The following is a 23073-nucleotide window of genomic DNA, read 5'->3' as shown; positions in this document are numbered from 1 at the left end:
AACATTCGATTCGGTTACGATTTTCTAAAACAATAAAAGTTCGTAATTTAATCATTTCAATTATTATAAATGAAACGCGTGAGGATAAACGAGTTAAGTTAGGATATGTTCCTATTTGATTATGTGTTTATGTGTTAATATATTTTGTATCAAACATAGGAATACAGTTATCATTAGATAACTGTTATTAAGTCTTGCATCAATTGGTTGTGTGTCATCTCGCATGTGTTAATTGTGCCGAAACAAAGGTGAGTTTCTCAGAAATCCCCACCATTTTAATTGTTTTAAATGATTTATAAATGTTTTTGGGGGGAAACACGTTTGTGTCAAAACACATTTTATTTTAACAATTGTGGTATTGTAAGGACTTTAAACTGACGAAATAAGTGAATATGGTTGGGCTGATGAGACGGTGGTTCCGCAGCTCTTATAATCATTAACTTGTGAAAGGCATAGAAATATTGATAGATCTATCGGGTGACGGCTTGCCTGCCGACCAGTCGCTCTGGTTAAATGTTGGGGGCAAATATTTTGATTTATTGTACGCTTTGATTATAGGTTTAGTAGTATTACATTTGTTATATTCCTTGCTAGTCCATAACTATCACAAATTGTTGAAGAATAAAATGTTAGATTTTGAGAACTATCGTTGTGAGACGAAAAGTGTCCATTTGGTTTGTCATTGAGGTGACCATATGATTTTTTTAAACAACTTTCGCGTAAGTTGGCCTTGGTCCAGTGGGGTCAAGGTAAAACATTAACTTTGATTCAGTATGAGCAAAGAAATTTTGAGATAAATAAAGTGGGACTTTGTAAAACGACACTTTCGTTAAGCGAAAGGGGTCTAATGGATTTCGTGGGACAAAGACTGGTTTTGATGTGACTTTTGGTTTCATGTCAATAAGGACGAATAAATATTTTAACAACATTTTCACAAATGAATTTTGCTTTTAAATATTGTTACGACTGTAAAGTCGTTAATGCTATTTTTGCTATTTCAACGAACGTTGGCTTCGGGCCGTATGGGCGGAGTGGTATTTATGAAACCAAAAAAAGTTTTGTTTCAAAATATAAGTTTTTAACCTTGAGAACTCACTAACCATTGTGTTGACGTGTATTTTAAACGTGTTTTTCAGGTAAATGAAAAGCGGATGCTTCGTGGAGATGATGTGGGAAAACGGGTGTAATACCTGAATGTTGGACTTGTATTTTAAATAAATCGTTTACTCTGACACGTTCGATTTATGATGTTTTATAATAAATAAAAGTACAACTTGTATGTGAATATGTTGTGCTTAAATATTGATGGCTAAATGGCGTATGTCACCGTCCAAATTAGTTAATTAAGTCTTCCGTTGTTAAGTTAAGATTTTTAGGGTGTGACAATTACCAACACCCCCGATATATGGGCATGGTAGAATGATCCTTCAGGTAAGTTTTCGGTGGACTCCTTTTTAATGCTTCGAGAGTTACGTTACCATTTGGTGCCAAAGAAGAATAAATATTTTTGCTTGGAAAGCATAAACGGATAGGTTGCCGACTTTATCGTATAGGAACATTCAAGTGGGCGTTGTTTTGTAAAATGTGTGGAGAATATGAAGAAACCAGTAATCATTTGTTTACTTTATGTTCTGTTGCCACCTTAATTGGGCAATTTGTGAATAACTGGTGTAGGATCTCCCCCATCTATACTCACTCGATAAGAGATTTGCTATTGTTGCATAACTTTTCTAATTTCGGTAACCTGGATAACAAGGTACTTCACGGTATCATTCTCACGGCCAGTGGCGAAGATTGGACGAGTTCATCGGGTGTGTGTGGGGGGGGGGACTCAAAATGCATTATAAACATCATAAAATAGGAGGTGGACTCAAATTTTCGGTCCAAAACGGGTAAATTTACACTAAGTAAGCTTCGTCCCTGCTCACGGCGTGTTAGTTAATTTGGAAAGCAAGGAATGAGATTTCAAATTCTAACGCTCCGGCTAACATTTCAAAAACCATGGAGGTTATAAAGTCTTAAGTCGTTGAGTTTTTTATGGATTAAGAATATATTTGCGTTTAAAAATATTGTTTGGAAAGATTGATGTAATTACATTTTGTAAGATGGTTGTTGTTTTAGCTTTGCTAGTTGGTCTAATGAAATTTGATGTTCCAAAAAAATATATTTATATTTTCTTTAAACTGTGGTATAAAGTTACAAAATCGCAACATCAGGGTTTCATTTAACTTCATCGAGTTCAAATCCTGTATGATCGAATTCGAAACATTCTACTATTGTGGAAATCAAATGCATGTTTAGAAATTAGACATGGAATATGGATGGAAACAGAAAGTTGAAATTGGGCTCGCATAGCCCAAGCATATTTTGTGACGTTGGAACTGGGCTTATAATGAAATTCGGCCTACACCAACATTCTTAATTTATGGGTAAACATGTTTACGGTACGGTTTAACCGGCTTCCATAGAAACTACGACTTTTGAGAAACCAAAACAAATCGTGTAGGTTCGTCAGACCACCTATAACTGGTCCAGTTAAAGCAATCTTAGCCCATATTACTAAGGATTATGATGAGCTTCTAGGTTTAAGATTATATGATAAGCTACAGCTATCTAAGAGATAAGGAACACAGTGAAAAAGTTGTAATAGTATGAATGTATTAAGATTTCACATGGTTACATTTACGATTGTTTATTGATATTAGACTTATTACATCTACATCCATACACTTGTGGCCCCCCTCCGAGGGGGACCTCTACCTGTCACTATATTGGATTATTCAAGTATGATCTTGTGGGTCTTCCAATTGTGTCCGTTATGTACGGATGTTATTTTGTCTTTATGTTGGTCAATGCGACTCCTTTGTTGTTTGGGGTGTTACCACTACATGTCCGAGTATTATAATTGTTTTATTTGTATATGTTTTCTTTTTACTAAAATTAAATGGATAAAATATTTTTCTTTTTCAAAAAACACAACGGATTTGGTTTACCTTGGGTTCTAAACGGAACCGTAAAACCCGGTTTACCTTGGGTTCTAAACAAAGTTCTTATAGAAACGTAATCTTTGTTGCGATCGTATATACTATACAGGACAAGTTGTAGAAGTGGCTGATCAAGAAACACCAAGCAAGTGCAAGTTCAAGCATTGCTAGCAACAACCAGAGATGCGAAGATGGTAAGTAGTGAACCGAAAAACTATTTTCTTCTTTCACTAGTGTGTGTATATATATATGTGTGTGTGTGTTTCTTTGTATACAATAAATATACGTGAAGACTATATCTATCATGCTACTAGAAGGTTTGCGAGTTCTTTTTCTATTGTATTCCTCACTAGTGTTAAGTCTCAACAAATGCAATCACTATACATTATTATCCGCCAAAGATAGCTAGGATGTGCAAATGGAAATGTAGTTTAGTTTGGATAAGATATATAAGGTGTGCCATGCAATGCAATGCAATGTCTGTTACTATATTTTTTAGTAACTTTTAGAATCACATAAGTTTTTAGTAACTTTTAGAATCACATAAGTGACATAAGCATGGGGTGCATTATTAGTATTAATAAATAACGGGAATACAACCATATTATATTGCACATCACGAGCGAGAATGGGAGGTGAAGGTCATGCCTTCCCCGATTCTTTATTCAATACCCTTCTGAAAGCAAATGATGCATGTGTATTAATTATATATGTGGCAAAACCAAAGATGCTTACCACGTATCTCGTGTTCTTCCATATAAGCATGTCCAAGGTTAATAGTAATACATCCAATGTTCTTCTAACGTAAATTATTTCAATAAAAAAATCTCTAATCCATATCCAAACCACCTGTATTGTTTTGTTTTCTCTGAATGTATTAGTTTTTTTTATTTAACTTATAAATTCGTCTTTAACTAGTTTTTTTATTTAACTTTAATTAATTTTCTTTGAATGTATTACGAGACATAACAAACCTTAATTAAGACATAACATACATAATGCACAGGGTCATTTGGGTGCACATTTAAGTACTTACATCGAGTTTAATAAAGAACTATACGGAAAAAAAATAATTTATTTGAGAACACACTATACCAATAAGATAAAAACTAAAATTTGAAGATAGCTGCTCCGCTAGAAGGCTTCGATGCAAACACATAGAGACCGAGATCACACTTGTTGATCACCCCCTTCTCAATCCTAGAATCATAGAATTGCTCCTGCAAACAATTTCAATTCATCAACAATCACAACATTTAAAACATTATCATAAAAATTAAATAAATGAATTAATTGTTTTTACCTTCAAATTTAAAATAAATTGTGGGACGATGTTTTCTTTGACTAAAGCGACCGCACATCCACCCCATCCTGCTCCAGTAAGCCTAGCCCCCAGCGCCCCATTATCTTTACATACTTTAACCAGTTCTTCAAGTTCAGGACAACTGTTTCAAGAATTACATACAGATTAGGTGCCATCAATAACAATGTATTATATAAATATGTATATGTGTGTGCGTGTGTACATGCGTGGATGGTAGATGTATACCTGCACTCAAATAGAACGCTGCAACTATGGTGGCTTTCGTTCATAAGGTCGCCAAGCTTTTTCAACTTTTCCTCCTCACTATAAAAACGTTTCAGAGTAAGAATAATATAAATATGTTTTTTTAATATATATATTAAGTTTATAGAAATACATTACTCACTCAGAATTTGATGATACGGTATCCTTAAAAGCAAATACACGCTTCGCTTCAGAGTACACATGAAAGGCTCTCTGTTAACACATGTAAAAACAGATTATGATTTATTGCTAACAGGTCAAATGGGTCAAATGGGCTAAAGTTAGATATAGAATTACCTGGAATAACTTGTAATGCTTAGCAGCTTTCAGCACATCAAGTGAAGAAGCTGAGCCAGCGAAAATCAAATCCAAGCTTTTTAAAGTAATTTTCTCAATTTCTTCAGCGGTATATGGTTCTTCATTTAGATATTCCTGTATAAAAAAATATAAGATGTAAAATTTGAAATAAAGTATTATTCAATAGGTAGAACAATTAAACATAGAGAGAGATGGCACAATGCAGGTCAAACGGGTTGGGACGCGTCAGCCCAAAACATACTTTGGGTAGAGTTTGACCCACTCGACCCATTTCGGTTTTAGTCCAATACCTTAACAGCAAGGGTTGGGTCAGAAGACCCGTGAGTGCCTGCAAACGCTACACATAAACCTTCTACATCTGAAAGTGTTTTCACTTTTGATATCGCCTCTTCAGGCTCCATTCCAAGTTTTATACCGAGTACAATCTAAAACGTTTAAAAAACGCAACGATATTAGAAAAAGATGATGATAACAATAATATTTTAACATATTACTTTCTATATCATATAAAGCAAGGGTTTTGGACTTACAGAAGCTAAACGGCACTCAACGACTCGATTATTATAGTTTGTTGCTGCAGTTACTGCTTTCTGAGATTCAGCCAATGAATGGGCTATCACAAAAGAGCTGCCAGCTGGCAGTTGCACGTCTGTTGCACAAATCGGGTTGAAGTCTATGAGCTCAGCAAACCCAGTTTTGGCCATAATGGATATTGCCTGTAAAAGTAAGTGTAATTACATAATTATGTAATTAGTAAAAAGAAAATGTAATTAATAGTAATAATAATGTAATATACCTGGTCCATTCCACCAGATTGTGTGCCAATGTGTCTTTCACACTCGCATGTGAGTTGAGCAAGTTCTTTCTGCAATGTAAAAAATAAAATAAGTTTTATCAAATTAATATTTTGCAGGCACTTGAAAATATAAAATAAGCCTTATATTCAACAAGAAAAAAACCTTGGGAAGATTGATATTGTGGGCAGCCATTATAGCAATTGTAGAAGAACACACAAAAGCTGCAGAGCTTGAAAGCCCAGACCCTGTATGGGCAAGAAAGAAGTAAAGTTAAAGCATAAAGGGATTCAATTTTATTTTATTTTAACTGAAGTGAGATATATATTATTTAATTAAATAATATTGACTACAAGATTCCACGAGTATTTGAACAGAATTCTGACCTGTAGGAACTATTCCATCAATCATAACGTCAAGCCCAACTGGTGAACTGATATCCAACCCTTGTGATTTAGCATATTCATGGAAACCTTTGTATCTGCAAAATACAAACCGTAAGTTTCTAGTTCTTGCATATCGATTGTTAGACCATAAGATTACTACGTTAGGTGGCAATAGGCTTATTCATTCATTTAACATTGACAGAACACGATTTGAACACAAACAAATAAAGGGGGGTTTCTTTTTCGTGCTCATTTACAGGCCTAGGTAGCAATTTAAAGCAGGAAAGGAAGTCACCCGCAAATAAAATAATGGCCCCATCGATGATTCTTCAGGTCAATCTCCTGCAATAACATAACAATTTCTTTAAAATCAAAAAAATGCTAATCTTAAGATGTATAAACAATATCTCTGTTTGTTTATTTTTGCAACATAAAAGAGGCGTTTATTTACCTGGTCGGGATCGACAGGATAAGTACACACAGTGTACTTATCATTAACATTTGCAATTGTAAGTAGCTTTTCAGATTCCGCTGTATCCCTTTTCCGAATGGCTACTATCGTGTCTTGCCTAATCGCCATTGGTAAAACCGAATATCCCTCATAGTCAATGTGCTCGCCAATCAAATTCACTCTTCCTAAAATCAATAATAATATTGCATGAGCTTAATGTCACCAAAAGAACATAACAAAACATGAAAAATACTCTACACATGTAAGCAACAAATGTTATAACATAAGAAAGTTTGAGATCCTAAACTATACACAAAAAAAAAATAATAATAATAACATATTCTGCTTTTCTTTTATTTTTGAACTAAAGTTGGCTATTGGTGGCAACAGCAAAGGAAATCTGGTGGACCAAATATCAAGTCATTTGAATGTTGATATAAACATGAAATTGCTTTGATTCTTATTCCTGCTTTTTTAGGATCATCTGATTCTTCCTCCTTTCATGGATCAACTTTTTGTGACAAATCCTTCTACTGGATTTAATAACTCTTTTTTAAAGGCCAATTTTATAAACGGATAAGAAATAAAACTAGTATTAATAATATGACATCAATTAATTCTCTAGTTTTAGTCATTCCAACTCAACTCTTCAACTAAATCCATAGACTCTGAATTCAATATATCAAAATTCTGATAATTCGATTAATTCTATCATCATCCAGTTGGTATCACTAAATCAATCACAAATACTAAGTCCCCTAAAACATTGATTACATCAACAATTAAACAATGTGCAATAAATGTAAAAATAATCGTCAAAACCTGGAGCACGGGCGTAGATTTGGGGAAGATGACCGAATAAGTGTTGGAATTTGGAGTTGAGAACTGAGATTCGAAGTTGAGCTTCTTCGAGTTGTGATCCATCGCCATAAACTTCTTCCAGTTTCGAGTAAACTGGAACCGGAAGATCCTCGTGATTCTTCGCCATTGATTGATTTTTCTTTTGCTGAGAACGAATAATAATAATAATAATAATAATAATAATAATAATAATAATAATAATAATACGGTTGAGTTGAGATGAGTATGGGTTGGAAGGAAGGTAGGATACTTATACCCAAATAATTGTGTAGTTTGTGTTGGATAATAATTACATCTATAATATTTAAATTTAAATAATAAGTTGGAGATTATTACGTATGAGTTTAAAAAGGATAGGAAAGATTAACTTGTTTTTCGGTTAGAATTTGAGTCAAAAAAATTCATCCTCATCTCAATGTCAACACTAACTCACTTCATTGGGAGGGTGTTTATTGTTTTAGAAACAAAGAATTTGAATTACCAAGATGATTGGATAGGAATCGGATAACAATCAAGCCCAAACGAGCTGAACCAGCAGATACGAACCAGCTGTTGATCTGCTGCAGCCCACTTCATTGGGAGGGTGTTTATTGTTTTAGAAACAAAGAATTTGAATTACCAAGATGATTGGATAGGAATCGGATAACAATCAAGCCCAAACGAGCTGAACCAGCAGATACGAACCAGCTGTTGATCTGCTGCAGCCCATAAACGCAGCTGCAGCAGCAAAAATGCAACTGATGCAGACCTACAGATCGCGTTACGCGGCGGAGTGAGCTGCCAGCTTTCACATATTGTTTTGTACTTACCGAAATTGCGTTTTTAAGCCGAAATACATGTTTTTAAGGAGTTTTAACATGTTTAAACATCAAAACAATATAATATAAACTAAATAACATAAACTACTAATAAAAACTTGATTTCATAAATAAGAATCCGAATACGAGTTGAGTTTATATAAATAACATGTTATTAATTTTTTTTATTTTACCCCATGAATAGAAGCTATCATCCCTCACGGGAAGCCTACTCATAACCTAATTCCAACATTCCATTTATGACCTTATCGTAGTATTGATTGTTACATTTCATCCACATCTCTCTTACTATTCATGGTCTTAGTATTTTAAAAGAAAAAAAAATGATTTTTAGTTTTTTACATGGAAAGTTTTTATTGATACACATAAAATGTATGCTTACACGTTGATCTAAAAACATTCATCTAAATGAACGTAAATAAATGAACGATGAATGCAAACGATGCTTTGTGAATGTCCGTTTGTTTAATTTTAACATGTCAAATAAACTTAACAATCGTACAAACAATGCACATTTATGAATGTTCATGTACAAAATAACGTAATAAACGAACGATGAAAATGAACATACGCTTTATTACTCCTTCAATTCAATAATCAATTACCCAAAGTTTGGTTCTAAAATTTGATTAGGTGATGAATTGATGCATGACTTAACAATTAGTAACCTAACATAAACCAATCAGTATGTACTTAAATGAACAAATATAAGTAAATAAATCAACAAATGACGTATATGTTCTTGTTCAACCGGTTGATTAAATGAACGAAACTTTTTATTTTCATATTTGTTATTAACTAAACAAACATAAACTTATTCTCATCAATTGATTTTCTAAACATTGGGTCCCATTTGTGTAACCCTGATTTTAGGGTCTAATTTTTTTATAAAAGATCAACTTGTATGGGCTTTCAAGGTGACCAAAGTTCTCTAACAGAAAATAATAACAATGGTTATTTCAATATATAAGTAAAAGAAATTACAATAATTACTTACTAAACCATAAAAACACACACACACACATATGGAGTGTAGGAAACGTTGGTATAACATTTCTAGTTTAAAACGCGGAGTGAACGCCAAACCATAAGGCGACTAAATATTGAATGCAATATTATATGTATTACTATCAATAATTAAGATAGAGTATATTGTTGTGGTCACCTGGGTACAACTTCAAATATTAACGAGTTAGCTAATATAAGCGACCGTCACCTATACATGTATTAGCGATGACCACACATGCAAAACAGTATAATATTAAGTTTACGGTTATTTGTCTAATATGAATATTTCCTATCAGTATGAATATTAATTATACGTTGTGTTATGTTAGATCAAGAACGTGGTACAAGGCGTGACAGCTTGTAAAGCCAATTATGTGAATATACATGTATGAATGTGCGGTACGCCTAACCGCATTTGACACAAGAAATAAATAAATATATATGAGTATATATCTATTTGTCATTGAATGATTGCTATTACTAGACAATTATTTCATTAAACCATAACAGTAAATTATAAAACTTATAAATGAGACGCCTAGAGATGACATGATTTAACGACGCGACATATTACGTGGAACGAATAAAATATTATACTCACACTTAACTTTAGTTGGGATGATACGTGCGAATATTATTAACATTTATCACTAAAAATAATATATAATATTTATCGCCTCTAGAGTGTTGCGTTAAACAAGTAAACGAGTTTGTATCCATGAGATATCCTATCCTAGTTAACCTCATCTACTATACTAAATTATATAAATGAACCCATAACTCTAGTCACTAAATAATCCACAGTTCTAAATTATAAATATCTATAATTTTACAAAGTGCATTATAAGAATGAAACATGACCAACATAAAAGATAAAAGTCCAAAACTAATCCAATAACTTCCTGATCTTATTCTGTTTATTTTCTTTGAGTAAATATTCACTAAATCCTAGAAATCTCTGCACAATCTAACTTTGTGTAAATATTCATGCTCTAACAGAAGACATGGCTACGATGAAGGAGTCAAATGCTGCCACATCTTTGCCAGCAACGACAGATGGCGAGAATACAAAGTTGCGATCAGCAGGAGGAGATGGGCGGAACAAGGGTCTAAGTTACATACAAACCCGGTTTTGGTTTAAATCGACTTTTGAGGACTAGTTTTGGGCGTTACAACCCGGTTTTGTCCCGACCAAGGAGCAGTGGCGGTGGTGACATCAGAAAAGATAACTCGTTTTCCGGTAGCTGGGGATGGCGACTCTTGGTGGTCAACTTGAGGGACGACAACAATCGAGTGTCAGGCAGGGTCGGCCCAAGGGTGTGGCAGGGTAGTCGACGGCCACAGGCCCGACACCCCGCTAGGCTCGAATTATATTTTTTTTAAATAAAAGTTATAAGTAATTTTATGGAAAACAATATGTATAATCAATGTTTTAACATAATTACATAAACACTAGCTTGGTCTAGTGGCAAAGAGGTATGACATCTAACCAAGAGGGGGTTCTAGTCTTATTTGATTGAGACATTTTTAAGTTTACTTTTATACAAAATTTTTTTACACAACTCAAATCATAACCAAGTAAGCCAACTTAAATTTTAAATTGTTTAAACCTAACAAAATATTCCTTTTATTTAAGGCCACAAAAAAATTTCGCCTTCGGCTAAAAGAAGTTTCCGTCTTCTCGGAGCCAGCCCTGGTGTCAGGCCTCAAATCTGAACGTGAGTGAGGTATAAGTGAACGATTAATTATTTCTTAACTCATATTTAAATCGGACTAACCCGTTAAATCGTTGATCTCTCATTAAAACAAACCAAACTAACTTAAACTAATATAACCCGACAAGTAAATAATAATAAATGTCAGCAACTTATATTGGATTAATGAACCGGATATTTGACAAGTTGCTAAAACCGAATATTTATTAGTTGATAGAAATCGGGTTATAATTAGTTTGTTCTTTTTAGAACTAAGGTATGTACAGTTGCTAATATTGTCTTTAGAATATGAATGCATGGTTAATTATTTGAACATTGAGATGATTAATAAAACCCAAAGTGACCACTTTACATGTTTAGGTTTATGAATATGCGACTTATATGGTTCATGTATATTTAGCTACGCGTGTTATGTGTAATAATAATAATAATAATAATAATAATAATAATAATAGATAAGATAAGATAAACCGACATTTGTATAATCATGAACAAATCTTATCCGTTTAATTGATAGATTCGGATATATAAGGAGTCTTGGCAAAACCGATATTTGAGTTGATGATTATATTGGGAAATTTAATTAGTGGGTAAAACAGGATACTTAGATAGTTTAATAAAATCGGAACATATACTTGTAATACATATTATGAATTGAATAACCATAGAGCATGATTGTTTTTTTTTGTACAAGATTGTAGAGCTACATCATACATGCATTATATGTTACAACTAATTGTTGATAACGTGTGAAAGCCTGGGTGACTATATGAGTATAAAACATGCTTATGGGTAAAATACATAACGCAAAACTACGAGAAGGTGAGTTGGGAACTCGAGTGTGGCTCTCCTTTCATTGATGTAAAGAACCGATACTGTCTAACCACACACATGCATGATTCGGGACATCACAAATTACTAATTAATACTATTAGAACATTATCTTAGCGGACCGTTACATTTACTGGATTTACTATTAGTCAATTATTTTGATGAGCAACGGTTCTTAACATATTGATCGTCCAATAAACATGTTATAATTAATATGATTGCATTGCCTTGTTTTGCAAAAAACGACCATAAAACGAGATTTACGGTTAAACGGACATGAACCAAACAAAGAGTTTATGAGTTTTATAAATTATAAAAAAATAGAAACTTTTTATAATCTTCAGTAAGTTATTTATTATATAACTTACATTTTAGTTATATATTATTTTTGTAACAAATGGTTACGTTACTAGTCTTAAAGTTGTTACGTTTTGCCATTTAAACAAAGTAGGGGAACTAAAACCGTACATTTGAAACTTGATAGAATTTACAGATCTTATAATATAATATTTTTTGTATATTATTTGCTAATTATGAATGTGGATTCATCAAAGTAAAGATTTTAAGTCATGTAAATGTAGTTATAAGTCGATATGCTTAAAACCGACAATACCGCTAGTAACCACTATTGTCGCCCATTTAGAAAACTAAGTTATGTTTTTTATTATAGGAAAAAACATTAGAATTATTTATGTTAATAGTTGTGATCGTACGATATCCGAAACATGATGTGATCCCGAGCTTACTAAAAATGACAACTTTGTCTAAACTCGACAGAGTTACGAATTACGATGTTTGCTTGTTGCACGTGAATTATATGATATAATATGTGATACTAATGCTGTAATTATATGTATGTGTGAACTTTCCTAAAAAGGAAACTTTATTTGGCTAGAACATAAATAATATGTTGATCAACACTTCGGGCTTACAAATACATAATCGTAGGAGATGTTATAAAAACCTATATTAGTTTAATGAAGTGTAATTAAATAATATAAGAAAATGAAACTAAATTACTAAACAACCGACAATAAGACGTAACACCTTAAACATACTAGAAGAGTTCAATCGAATGACAACACCAATAACAAATATTACATTACTGTTGGTGCAATTTGTGACCGTTGCTATGCAATTCTGACCAGCGGAGATGAAGTGGTGAAGTTAGAACAACTTCACCATAGGCGAAGTTAGAACAACTCCGCCATTGGCGAAGTTAGGATAACTTCGCCTACAGGCCAAAGCCCAAGCACGCGAAGTTGATTTATCCATATATATGTGTGTCTTGTTTAGGGTTTAGGATCCAGAAAAAGTGAGTTTGTTTTGTGTAGTTGTCATTGTCTAGAGAGACACAGAGAGGCAGATTCGTGTGGGACGGCCCGAGGTAGAGCTCACCTCGGGTCGGCCCTGTTTTTGTTTATGTTCGGTATGTAACGTGTTATGGTTATTATCTAAAGGATCTGCAGATTCGATTATTCCATTCGTGTGTTTATTCGTGTATTTGTTTGTGTGTAATCGTGTTCTTCGTCTTCTACACCATAAACGGACTCCTAGACATCGTGCGGATCTCGTATCGATCAGCGACGCCCCTGGGGGACTTACAAGTGGTATCATAGCCTTAGGATCTTATGCTATGGTTCGAGATCTGCGTTTTGGTGTTTCTGGCTCGTTTCTGATATGTTTTTGGATGAACAGTCGTTTTGGCGAAGTTATCGATCGATTTTTAGGGTTTTGGCGAAGTTAAGGTTTTGGCGAAGTTATTGGCTGGCGAAGTTATCCAGTGGTGAAGTTATGGGCTGGTGAACTTATCAGCTGGTGAAGTTAACAGGTGGTGAAGTTATCAGCTGGTGAAGTTATCAGCTGGTGAAGTTATCAGTTGGTGAAGTTAAAGAGAGGTGAAGTTAAAAGGTGAAGTTATTTGGCGAAGTTGACTTTTTGGCGAAGTTGACTTTTGGCGGAAAAAAAATTAAAAAAAAAAAATATTTGATTAGAGTTTTCGTCTGTATGGCCAGGTGTACACGATTATTGTGAGACCGAAAGTGTTGTTCCGACAACGAGTGAAACTTGGTATCTCTTGGTCTTACGTGTGAACAAATACGGGTCAACTCTGGATATGGAGTTGAAGTTGCGAATGGGATATTGATTGAAACTGGATATTGACACATGTTTGGTTATTTGGGTGTTTTTGGGCCAAGAAATGATTATTGTTCGAGGTTGACCAACTGAAGAAAGTCAGATTTTTCGGGTTTTCCTCATTATTGGATCGTGGTCAAAGCTTATTATTTATGTTATTTTCAAGGCGTTCGAGAATTGGATATTGAAAACGTGGGATATGAGCATCCGGGATGCTTATTTATTAAGGTGAAAATTTTGGAACAAGTTGGATTTAATCGGGAATTAAGTTGTTTAAGTTCTGATCGTTATCCCTGGTGATTGAAGATGCTTCGGATTTATTAATGGTCATGTGTGTTAGATTCTGTCAAGGTGGTTTTGTGATGAAACTGATCACTTGATGTTGAGTAGTTGAAGATTGAACCTTATCTTACTATGTAATTCCGACTAGTTGGGTGAAGTTGTGGAGGGAGCACAACTTCACGTGTTGGTGAAGTTAGGAACAACTTCACGTGTTGGTTGAGATGATCGATTAGGCACGGGGATACAGGTCAAAGATCTCGATCGATATAGTTCGGAGGAGCTTACACTGAAGGGGAGATCTGATATGGAAGACGTCGGGTGATTGGTAGATTTGTGGAGCTACAAGACAGTTTCAGACACGGCTGGTTGAAGATAGGATGGATGTTGCATGTATATGTGAAGTTCAAGTTTAAAGATCATAGTGCAATCGAGTCCTACCAGAAGAAGAAAACAGAAGATCATCAGTTAAGGGGGTGTCTGTTGGTGCATGTTTTGTAACAGATGGTCTTTTGTGTTTGTTAGAATTGAGAGCAACGGTCAAAAGGGAGTCTGTTGGTGCATTTTGTGACCGTCGCTATGCAATTTTGACCAGCGAAGATGAAGTGGTGAAGTTAGAACAACTTCACCATAGGCGAAGTTAGAACAACTTCGCCATTGGCGAAGTTAGGATAACTTCGCCTACAGGCCCAAGCCCAAGCGCGCGAAGTTGGTTTATCTATATATATGTGTGTCTTGTTTAGGGTTTAGGATCCAGAAAAAGTGAGTGTGTTTTGTGTAGTTGTCATTGTCTAGAGAGACACAGAGAGGGAGATTCGTGTGGGACGGCCCGAGGTAGAGCTCACCTCGGGTCGGCCGTGTTTTTGTTTATGTTCGGTATGCAACGTGTTATGGTTATTATATAAAGGATCTGCAGATTCGATTATTCCATTCGTGTGTTTATTCGTGTATTTGTTTGTGTGTAATCGTGTTCTTCGTCTTCTACACCATAAACGGGTCTAGGAGGATTCCGCACTACTAGACATCGTGCGGATCTCGTATCGATCAGCGACGCCCCGGGGGGACGTACAAGTGGTATCAGAGCCTTAGGATCTTATGCTATGGTTCGAGATCTGCGTTTTGGTGTTTCTGGCTCGTTTCTGATATGTTTTTGGATGAACAGCCGTTTTGGCGAAGTTATCGATCGATTTTTAGGGTTTTGGCGAAGTTAGTAGGTGGTGAAGTTAAAGTCAGGCGAAGTTATAGCCAGGCGAAGTTAAAGCCAGGTGAAGTTAATGAGTGACGAAGTTATCTGGTGGTGAAGTTAGCAGGTGGTGAAGTTAACAGGTGGTGAAGTTATCAGCTGGTGAAGTTAAGGAGGGGTGAAGTTATCAGGTGAAGTTAACGGGTGAAGTTATCAGGTGAAATTAACAATATGTTTTCCTTTTTCCTCCTACGTTCAATATACGGTATTCCAAAAAAAAAGGAATTAAAAAAAATCAAAAAAAAAAATCAAAAAATATTTGGAGTTTTTGTCCGAATGGTCGGGTTTACACGATTATTGGGAGACCGAAAACATTGTTCCGACAACGAGTGAAACTTGATATCTCTCGGTCTTACGTGTGAACAAATACGGGTCAACTCTGGATTTGGAGTTGAAGTTGCGAATGGGATATTGATTGAAACTGGATATTGACACATATTTGGTTATTTGGGTGTTTTTGGGCCAAGAAATAGTTATTGTTCTAGGTTGACCAACTGAAGAAAGTCAGATTTTGTTCGGGTTTTCGTCATTACTGGATTGCAGTCAGAGCATATTATTTATGTTATTTTCAAGGCGTTCGAGAATTGGATCCTGAAAACGTGGGATACGAGCATCTGGGATGCATATTTATTAAGGTGAAAATTTTGAAACAAGTTGGATTTAATCGGGAATTAAATTTTTTATGTTCTTGATCGTTATCCCTGGTGATTGAAGATGCTTCGGATTTATTAATGGTCATGTGTGTTAGATTCTGTCAATGTGGTTTTGTGATGAAACTGATCACTTGATGTTGAGTAGTTGAAGATTGAACCTTATCTTACTATGCAATTCCGACTAGTTGGGTGAAGTTGTGGAGGGAGCACAACTTCACGTGTTGGTGAAGTTAGGAACAACTTCACTTGTTGGTTGAGATGATCTATTAGGCACGGGGATGCAGGTCAAAGATCTCGATCGATATAGTTCGGAGGAGCTTACACTGAAGGGGAGATCTGATATGGAAGACGCCGGGTGATTGGTAGATTTGTGAAGCTACAAGACAGTTTCAGACACGGCTGGTTGAAGACATGATGGATGTTGCATGTATATGTGAAGTTCAAGTTTGAAGATCACAGTGCAATCGAGTCCTACAAGAAGAAGAAAACAGAAGATCATCAGTTAAGGGGGAGTCTGTTGGTGCATGTTTTGTAACAGATGATCTTTTGTGTTTGTTAGAATTGAGAGCAACGGTCAAAGGGGAGTCTGTTGGTGCATTTTGTGACCGTCTCTATGCAATTCTGACCAGCGGAGACGAAGTGGTGAAGTTAGAACAACTTCACCATAGGCGAAGTTAGAACAACTTCGCCATTGGCGAAGTTAGGACAACTTCTCCTACAGGCCCAAGCCCAAGCCCGCGAAGTTGGTTTATCTATATATATGTGTGTCTTGTTTAGAGTTTAGTATCCAGAAAAGTGAGAGTATTTGTGTAGCTGTCATTGTTTAGAGAGAGTAAGAGAAAGGGGGAATCGTGTGGGCAGACCCGAGGTAGAGCTCACCTCGGGTCGGCCGTGTTTTTGTTTATGTTCGGTATGTAACGTGTTATGGTTATTATATAAAGCGGTCTGCAGAATTACAATTACTTATTGTTACACACATACTAGGCTTACTTGGTGGTATCTAACATTGTTGTAAGCTCATAGATTATCATTCATTTACACATATTGCATATAGACCGTGGTGAGTTTCGTGCTACCCTTTTTATGTAAACTTTTTGGGCTGGATACATGCTGTGAACTGTTTTACTGGTGGTGTGACGTTTATCAATAATTATTTTCTGCCATGGTTTTTGTCCCACTTTAAATTACACAATCATTAACTTAGGGAGCGAGTCTATGACTCGTATGGATAGTACTATTTGGGAGACCCCCACGCACAGTGACCTTATGTCGGGTAAACCACACCGAGGTATGTGGATCGTTGCGGCATATGACCTAAACGTTTGAATTATTGCTTGGCAGAATAATAATCGAGGACAGGTGACGTTCGGTTGTAAGTCGAGGGGAGGCTTATGATCGAATGCAGGCTTGATTGATGTGCACCATGCTTTATAGTTACATACACGTAAACTTGTGTGCTTTTATGAATTAACTCTTTTATGTGTATGTTAGCTAAACTCACGAACTCACCAACTTTTTAGTTAACACTTATTAGCATGTATTCAGGTACTATGTGGATAGCAATTTGGATTAGCGATGTAATGAGAATGCCTAAGGATAGTGGCGTATGCCGAACACGAACAATGAAGATTAGATGCCAAGAAAATTAGTAGAACCTAACACGGGATTGCAACAGTGTCAGAGATGAGATCATTATGTAGTTACACCTTGTCTTAAATACATAGTACAAACATTGTAACTTATTTTAATCAATAATATCCCGCTGCTTACATTTGATACAAATTTATCCAAAAAAAACTCCCAAACCCCATGGTAGGGTGTGACAATTTGGAGCACTATCCCATTAGTTCCCGAGAATGTATCTTTATAGTTTAATAAAACATTTGAAATTGTATTTACATTTTTATCCTAACTTGCTTGTTATTAAATTTAAAAACTCATGTTGGAAGCTTGCGTGTGACAAATAGTTCGATGAAGAAATGTTTTTTTCCCGCTTCATGTGCAAAAGAAAGAGAAAAAAAACTCGATTAAACAAGAAAGTTGTAAACAAACTTAGCGAACACGGAAGAAGTATGTTCGTGTTTGTTTATTTTACTTTAACTGAACAAACGATTAAACACAATCAATTAAACAAATGGAGTTTTCTTGTACGTGTTTGTTTATGTTCATTCGTTAATAATATAAATGAATGGTTCATGAAGGTGTTGAACATAGATGAACGAACACAAGTGAGCTAAACCAATTAAAAAAAAGGTGAATAACAATGTGTTAGGCTTTAGTGTAAGAATAAACATAGTAACATATTTATTTATATATGACCACTAAGTTATTAACCCGTGTACGACACGGGTGGAAATAACAAAATCGTATAAAAACACGTGTAATTTAAAACCACAACATACGCTATACACAATATTTCTGAAATATATATTCCTTTTTAAACTATACATAAAGTTAACTATTTTTAAATCAAAAAGCTTTTTGAAACGACATCGCCCGTATTAAAGTTAGTTATTATTTTATTAAACTAAACTCCCTAAAAATAGAAAAGTAATTTGTAATAAAACTACTATAAGGCTAAGGGTAATGAGGCTTGGTTGAGCCCCAAGTGATCCAATAAAAACCCGACACGTAGGCGATGCCATGACACTAGATCAAGCCTCTCAACCAAGCCCCATATGGTATAGTGGGGCTTGATTGATCCACCCCCTACTTTTTAATCCACCTCATGCTCAAATAATTGTTCAAGCCCCGTGGTCCGGACCACTTGGGTCGTCCGCGCCCCGCTTCACTTGTGTGGTGTAGTGGTGTGCGCGAACCACCTAGGCAGCCACCTGGATCACGCCCCCTTATTCACCCCCCACTACCCTTAAGTGAGGAATATATGGTATCACCATTAAGTGTAAAGTTTTTGGTTGTAAGAGCATATATATTAGGCATTTTTTTGTTTTAATTTTTGAAGTAACAAAGTTTGACTTTAACATCAATGTTTAACTTATCTATTGGATAGATAATACTTATATTGGAACTAAATTTATCAACAATTATCTCCAAGTCTCCAACGCATTTGTACTTTCCAACCACTACATTGAATCCACATAGCTCGCGTAAATATGTTCGTCAGTGCCAACGGTCGTATATAATAAGAATCAGAGGGCCGCACATACACTGTTGATGAGTCAAAAACAAACTATGACCTGTATATTTGACTTTCAAAACAAAGAAATATAATGTTTGTGACAAGAATTCGCATTGAGAAAATTAATATTTGGAAAAACGTGTCATTAAACATATAACTCAAAATTAGGAGTTAACTAATTTCAAACTTCCGAGATTTGAATTACTAAGTCAACATAATAAATTGTGATTATAAAAAATTAAGAAACTAAACTCAAAATTAAGAAACAACAATTAAATTAAAACGCTAATAAAATGTGATTGTGCTCAATTAATTATCTAACATTTTTGATCATAATGAGTTGCCTTGTTACTCATATAATAATATGATAATTTAATTTTCTAAATTTTAATTATTAAGTCAACATAATATATATTGAGCAAGAAAAATAGGGAAACTCATTTCAAAATTTGGAAGCAACAAATCAAATGAAATTAAGTTAGAAAATGAATACAACGGAAATTTATTAAATCAAATTATATTAAATAGTTAATAAATTAAAGTATACACAAAAGAAAAAAAAACATATATAACTATTGGTTTAATTACATAAACAAACATATGCCAAAACTCTACCTGTCAAAAATGACTGGCTGCAACAGTTTTAATTTAACCAATGACTGCCTCTAATGATTTTTTGAGAAACTCATTCAAATGATCTTTTGAAATACTTATATGGCTCCTGCAAAAAATGATACGATATTTTAGATATAGGAAATCCAACAAATACGTATATTCTGATGAACAATAATCAATGTGTTTGACTAAAGACTCTATGAGTTACTATTTTATTTAATATCACAATCATCCTACTATACTATTAAAACAATTGAGATTAGGCCCACATGACCCTTCCCTATTGGTCTATTCCTTTGTTTCCAAATATATCCTATAATTCTCTAATTTTCTTAACAATTAAATAAATAAAAAAAATTCAATTACCAATAATTAATGTAACCATTTAAGTTTAAGAATGAGAATATAATCATAATTCCAATCCACCTACACTATTAAAAACAATTTAGTTTGTGTACACTTGACATTTTTTTATCAAACCAACTCTATTATCTAACTATATTATTAAACCAATAGATTTTAACTAAACTTGGCCTCTTCCTATTGGTGATTTCTTAAACTTTCCATTTTTATCTACCAATTTTCTATTATTTATGTGAATAAAAACATTCTAAAATAAATTAAATTACTAGATAATCAATGATTATTAATAATTCATGTGAATAAAAAAAATTCTATAATAAATTAAAATAATAGACAATCAGTGATTATTAATAATTATTGAATATTTTTAAAATCTGGTCAAACATCATAATTAACCTATTAATGTAATTATTTTTAAAATCTGATCAAACATCATAATTAATATATTAATGTAATTATGATATTAATTATTTTAATTATTATAAGAATTCAAAAACTTACTAAATAATCTCATTTACATTATATAAATCTCAAGAATGAAAACTCTAACCATTTTATTCTCTCTCTCCCTCTTTGTTTCGTCTCTCTTTCGGCTTATTCCTCCACCGTCCCTTTTATTCCGGTAATGGCCAATTTTGTTATATGTTTTCCGGTAAGGTTATATTGTTTTCCGGTAAGGTTTTTGGTTTTCTTTCCATGGCAGATCCTTCTCAAAAGTGATTGTACGGATTCGATGGTGGACAGAGTAAGCAACAATCGGTTAGTTGGAGGTCGTCATTCATCGCTATTTCCTCCTCCGTTCTCCTGTACCGTTTTCAACCCAAGCGCCCCACATGTTCGTCATCCACCGTCATTCATCTTTCTTGGCTTCCTTCTCTGTTCTCAGGTACACAAGTATGGTTGGGAGATAACATATCTCTGATTAGGTTTTCGTTTTTTAATTGTTTAGTTATTGTTTTGCAGGTGCCTAGGGTTTGTTTTAAAGTCAATATAACTCCGGTTGTTTCTATGCTAATATTAAGTAGGATCTGTGGTGCTTCTCTTTCTACAGCTGGCCTTCCTTCGTTCACTTTGTAATCAGGTACTTCATAAACATCAATTTTGTTAAGTAGAAGTTGAAAATTTTGTAAAGTAGAAGTTAAAGTCGTGATTCATAGATTCAAGGACATAATAAAATGGAATTCCGTGCTTTCGGGAACAAACTTGAAATCTCTCAAGTACAAATGCTACAAAGATGTGAAAGACACTGATATATGAGTAAAAGAAATCAAGCTTCAATAGTTAACATCACTAACAAGAATGATGGTTACATTATACATTCTAAACCTTTTATGATAAATACCATTTATGTAACAACTCGGTTCTATCAAATTAATATTTTTATTAAATTCCCGACACATCTCGATGTTCGAGGAATTTTATCACGCCATTCGAGTTAATATTACTTTATTAATATTTATTATTTATAATTAATTAATAAATACAAAATAACTTTGGATTTTATTCATTTTTAACCCTAAACTAAACTTTAACCTATTTTTGTTCCACATTTCAACTATAAGGACTATTCTGTAATTTTTGTATTATTATATTATATTCTTTTAACCCATAACCCATATCCATACCCAAACTCATATTTGTGACCCAAACCCGTACTCGTGACCCGTTTAGCTAGCTTGAGCCACAATTTTTCGTGCTAAACTAGGAATTGAATCATGTTGTGATTCCTCATTCCATAATCGGCCTTCACCGACAATCGTGTTTAGGAAACGAGACCAGTGATAATATGTATTGCTTATATTAACTATTCGTCTTTGACCCGTCTATGTTTATACCATCTAACCATCACTATAACTCAATTAAACCTGCTCTCACAGTCACCATTGAATCGAGAATCAAACCCCTCTATGTAATTACGTTATCACTGCCGTTTTGATGTTGTTCTTGAGCACGTAATGGCCGGAGACAGTTTGACCAATTAATCCTCGTCCATGGATCGTTTAAGGTAATCTTATTCTGTATCATGATCGTTTTGATTCATCAAGCGATAACCCTATGGTTAATTGAACCATCAATCATCGGATTGATCGATTTGATTATCTAGGGTTTCTGTTCTTGTTAGGCATATCGTTTATAAATCTTTTATTTCAGTTTTAAACATCTGATACACCCTGCGCAGTTGGCTGGGTGTTTGTTGTGTTAAACCATCAGACCGGTGCATACTAAGCACCTGGGTTTGAGTCCCGGCCTGATGCGTTTTGCTGTTTGTTTTTGATAAAAATCCTTTAAACCCATATTTTGTCATTTAAATCTTATTATTAATATTATATATAATCATAAATCAATATCTTTACAAACCCGACATATTTACTAGTTGTTTTTCGAATCTTGGTTATATATATGTATGTATAATAATTGTTAAAGGTTTTATTCTTTACAAAGAGTGATAATCTAAAATAAATTTAATATAATCTTGTTAATTAAACAAGTTCAAGTATATATAAATTTAAGCATTTTATAAATTATCTTATTTTATATAAATATTATTTATTATTTATCCTTGATTATTTACAATCTTTATTTAACATGAATCTTTATTAATATGTATTAAAAGTATTTTAGTTTAAAATAAATATGTTAAAACAATCTCTTTATATAACCGATTCAAAAGTTACAAACATTTATTTAGCTAATTATGTATTTTATCTATGAATGTAATTTTTCATAATTAAAGATATATTATTTAGTAAAACTAATAATGAATTAACGTAATATATAACTTTCGCAAGAACATATTTGACCATCAATTTCCGAACCTCTATCTAAGTTTAGCTTCGTATTCAATACGTATTTATTTTCCCGCAATTATTGTTTCTTAGGACTTCTCGTCGGTATCATTCCCGAAGAGCTTC

General features: G+C 34.0%; 1 protein-coding gene across 1 annotated transcript; it reads right to left on the bottom strand.

Annotated features, from left to right (window-relative positions):
* Positions 1-3968: 3968 nt before the first annotated feature.
* LOC143584124 (galactokinase-like) lies at positions 3969-7499 on the bottom strand. Its single transcript, XM_077066242.1, has 13 exons — positions 7323-7499; positions 6501-6685; positions 6345-6391; positions 6050-6144; positions 5829-5911; positions 5666-5734; positions 5400-5585; positions 5160-5294; positions 4849-4983; positions 4694-4764; positions 4534-4611; positions 4288-4429; positions 3969-4204 (listed from the first exon to the last, which is right to left on the bottom strand). Exons 1-13 carry the CDS (start codon positions 7486-7488, stop codon positions 4094-4096), a joined length of 1503 nt encoding a protein of 500 aa, XP_076922357.1. The 5' UTR covers positions 7489-7499; the 3' UTR covers positions 3969-4093.
* Between the last annotated feature and the right edge of the window lie 15574 nt (positions 7500-23073).

This window comes from Bidens hawaiensis, unplaced genomic scaffold, assembly GCF_021521415.1.
Source record: "Bidens hawaiensis isolate Kalapana, Puna unplaced genomic scaffold, B.hawaiensis_p1.1 tig00032813_1, whole genome shotgun sequence".
NCBI classification, from domain to species: domain Eukaryota; kingdom Viridiplantae; phylum Streptophyta; class Magnoliopsida; order Asterales; family Asteraceae; genus Bidens; species Bidens hawaiensis.
The sequence above is the reverse complement of the archived record's forward strand: the minus strand, read 5'-3'. Positions and strand labels throughout refer to the sequence as shown.

Bases quoted from the DNA above. Each gene is read 5' to 3' on its own strand.
- LOC143584124 (XM_077066242.1), bottom strand. From the start codon at position 7,488: ATGGCGAAGAATCACGAGGATCTTCCGGTTCCAGTTTACTCGAAACTG. The intron at 6,145-6,344 runs GTGACTTCCTTT...TGTATTTTGCAG, and splicing joins GGCCATTATTTTATTTGCGG to ATACAAAGGTTTCCATGAAT. The intron at 5,912-6,049 runs GTCAGAATTCTG...TTGCCCATACAG, and splicing joins TGATGGAATAGTTCCTACAG to GGTCTGGGCTTTCAAGCTCT.